This window comes from Arachis ipaensis, chromosome B06 (assembly GCF_000816755.2).
Source record: "Arachis ipaensis cultivar K30076 chromosome B06, Araip1.1, whole genome shotgun sequence".
Taxonomy (NCBI): Eukaryota; Viridiplantae; Streptophyta; class Magnoliopsida; order Fabales; family Fabaceae; genus Arachis; species Arachis ipaensis.
Window position 1 is genome coordinate 64,702,034 of NC_029790.2, and position 3,746 is coordinate 64,705,779.

Genomic DNA, 3,746 nt, shown 5'->3' on the forward strand with positions numbered 1-3,746 from the left:
TTATTCTTGCGTTAACATTCTCACAAGTAGGAAAAAGAACTTCACATTTCATTTAACCAGCAGTATTGTAAATATTAGTACAACTTCCAAGTCAAAGCAAAACGAAAACTGAAAAAACTATAGAATCACATGACACACACACCGGAAATTAGCAACAAATTATTGATTGATTGATCAACCATTGATATTGATGAGTGTTAATTATTAGAAGACTGTTGCAAGCGAGGATCAACATCAACCCTAGCAACACCTTTATCCTCCGCAGCTTTGGCCACTTCAACCTCACCCTTCACCAGCTCCCTCAGAACATCTTCCTCCTCATCAACATAGTTTGGATCCTTCTCGTCGATGGCCGCCGGAGCCGCGTTGAGCTCGTTGTCCGCCATGTCAGCAGGACCCTCCCACGTGTACTTCCCTCCACGGCCGGACTTAGGCAGCGGCCTCCCGATTCCGATGCCGTCAGCAGGATGGCGCTCCATGCGCTGTACGCCCTTGTCGACGAGCTTCTTCTCCACGTACTTGACGGTGTCCACGTTGTGCGTTTCGAGTTCGGTCTTCTCCACCTTCTTCCTTCCTTCTTCGTCGCGACTAACCGCTCGAATCGTCACTTTCTCTTGCCTGTCATCGATCGGCTTCATCTTTTCTATTAATTGATCGCTCCTTTTCTTCAATAGTTTCTGTGTTACAATGATTTGTGATGCTCTGCACTGCGTGTTATTGACAGTTTTGTGGTGAGTTGTTTTATATATATAAGTTGTCTGAGTGTCTGGAATGGTTGGAGAAGGAAACTAGAAAGTGCTGGAACGGTAGCAAATGTTTCCGGGGTATGCTAGAAGTATCGGCCACGTGACACAAATCTTGAGTGGCTGTCAACGTGGCGGTAGCTTGTTAATGTCAAAGCATCTGCGCAATTTTTTGACAATTAGCCTGAAAAAAAAAATTAATACAGACAACGGTTACGCAGGACATTTTAGTAGTTTTGATTATTATTTAATTATTATGAATATTAAATTATTTTTAAAAAATAAATTTTATTAATTTATGTGTAAACTCTAAATAATATGAGTATAAATTATATTAATTTATGTATATAAATTTTAGTAAATATAATTATGTTTTATAATGGTCTAAGAATACGTTCATTCTTTAGTTATAGAGAGACTTTTAAATCGTAAGGTACTAATTTTAATAAAACTTTATAATCAAGCAAAATAGTTAATCAAGTTGTTATATGTGTGGAAAGTTGCGTATAATCATGGCGAGGGGCATACTGAACCAGAGAAAACTGAGAGTAGAATAAAAAATGAAATCTGCAATAATGATTAGTCACACACATTATAATACTAACCGTCTAATATATATAGCTAAACAATTCTAACTAACTCCTATATAATTTGATATAACTAATTGATGAATCCAATTCACACCCCCATTCAAAAATCGGTGAATTAGTTCTTTTGGCAAGCGCACCAAAATTATCGTCAAGTAATAACCCACAGTAGAGTGGGATCGTATCCACAGAGATTGGCAAATTCGAGCAGTTTTAATTAATTGATGAGTTAGTCAAGCGGATCAATAGGATTGTGAAGTGCAGAATTGTAAATGACATAAATGTAAATGATTAGAATATAAAGAAAAGCAATAAAGTGCAGAAATATAAATGGCAGAATGTAAAGTGCAGAATCATAAATGACTTGAATGTAAATGGGAATGGAGAATTGCTGAATGTAAAATTAAGCTATAAAGAAATGGATAGATAAGAATGGGAAAATTCATTGAGATTGGGAGATGTTGTCTCTTTGGATCAAATCTAGCTTATATCCTCTTCAATCATGCAACTCATTGACCTCTTGGCAATCATGATTGATTGAGCCCCAATCCCTTGGTGACTCAATCTCTCAGATCTTGATCAATAGCCAATTCCTTGGTCTAATTGCTTATGAAGAGAGATATGCTTGGTCCCTGATTATACCACACACCATTATAGGTCCAAGTAGAGGGAGGATTATATGTCACATATCCAAACACCAAAACCCAGATTCTACTCAAGTGTGAGAAGGGATTTCAAGCATGGTTTCATGTTTCCTTTCCCAAGGTTCCATGAAACCCAATTGCATTCAACCTCTTTCCCAAGATAATAATGCTAAGCATTAAGAACCAAATTCCTTCTAGAAAATCAAAGAGAAAATGAAGAGAAGAAGCATTTCACTATTATCAATCCATCAAGTACAACAGAGCTCCCTCTCTCAATGAGAGGGAAGTTAGCTACTCATAGCTCAAAAAGTACTCAAAAGTGAAGTGTAAAAGTGGATCCAAAACTGACTGCTTAACCCCCTCTTCAGTACTCCTTGGGGGTATTTATACTACTCCTAGTAAAATAAAAGAATTACAAAAGTAAAAAAGAAAAATTACATTTTGGAGGAAAAAAAAACACTCAATAAGCGTGACTTCCTAGATGGCGTGTGGCTGGCGCTTTACTGGCGTGTCACGTGCCCTTCATTTTTAGCTTGGCGTGCCACGCCCAATCCTTCAAGTGGCACGCTCATCTCTCTATCAACCTTGGCGTGCCACGCCTTCGAACTCAAGTGGCACATCATAGTGGAATTTTTGTGTTGGCGTGCCACACCTTCGAACTCAAGTGGCACGCCCCTTGCCCTTTTCCACCTTTCTTTGCCTCTGGAAACTTGAACTGGCGTGCCATGCCCAGGGTCTGGCGTGCCACGCCCTTGCTTTATGCTTGGCTAAGCTTCTCTGGAAAGTTGCACTAGCGTGGCACGCCCAGGGTCTGGCGTGGCACGCCCAGGGTCTGGCGTGCCACGCCCCTTTTGTGAGTGAGTGGTTCCTCTGTTTGGCGTGCCACGCCACAAACTCAAGTGGCACGCCCCAATGCTTCTTTGCTCTCTGAATGACACTGGCGTGCCACGCCTGGTTCCTCAAGTGGCACGCCTAAGTGAATAATGGTGAGTGGCGTGCCACGCCTTCGATACCAAGTGGCACGCCCCATGTAATTGGCCTCCTTCATCCTCCCTGGAAACTTATACCAGCGTGCCACGCCCATGATCTTGTCTTGGTTCCAATAGTTGGCGTGCCACGCCTCAGCATTCAAGTGGCACGCCATAGTGACATGCTTGAGTTGGCGTGCCACGCCTTCGATACCAAGTGGCACGCCCAGTCTTCAATTGCCTTCAGCCCCTTCTCTGGATTATTGTACCAGCGTGCCATGCCATGCTGTTCAAGTGGCACGCCCATGGATTCGTGAACTCTTCAGGCTTGGCGTGCCACGCCTGGGTTCTCAAGTGGCATGCCCAAGTGACTTCTTGGAGCTGGCGTGCCACGCCTTCGACACCAAGTGGCACGCCATAGTGGAGGTTCTTCTTGGAATGGTGAGTTGGCGTGCCACGCCCAATCCTTCAAGTGGTACGCCCATAGTAGTTAGTGGGTCAGGCGTGCCACGCCCCTTTTGTGTCCTCCATTGTAGCTCTCTGGAAAAATGTATTAGCGTGCCACGCCCAGTCCCTGGCGTGCCACGCCTTCATGCATGCTTGGACTTCTTCTCTGGACTTTAGTACTGGCGTGCCATGCCTAGTTCCTGGCGTGCCACGCCAGTGTATTTTCATGACATTTGCTCCCAAATGGCACGCCAATTTCACACGTCCAGCTTCTTGTTTGTCTTCTACCCATTTTTTATGCCTTTTTCACCTGAAATTTAGCACAAATCATCTCAAAGTAGTGTACCATAATATTCA

At 43.0% G+C, this 3,746-nt stretch overlaps 1 protein-coding gene across 1 annotated transcript; it reads right to left on the bottom strand.

Moving 5' to 3' along the window:
- Positions 28–755, bottom strand: LOC107648223. The gene has a single exon (XM_016352186.2). It carries the CDS (start codon positions 636–638, stop codon positions 198–200), a length of 441 nt encoding a protein of 146 aa, XP_016207672.1. The 5' UTR covers positions 639–755; the 3' UTR covers positions 28–197.

What these genes read in the sequence shown, in the direction of transcription:
- LOC107648223 (XM_016352186.2), bottom strand. Translation starts at nt 638, where the DNA reads ATGAAGCCGATCGATGACAGGCAAGAGAAAGTGACGATTCGAGCGGTT.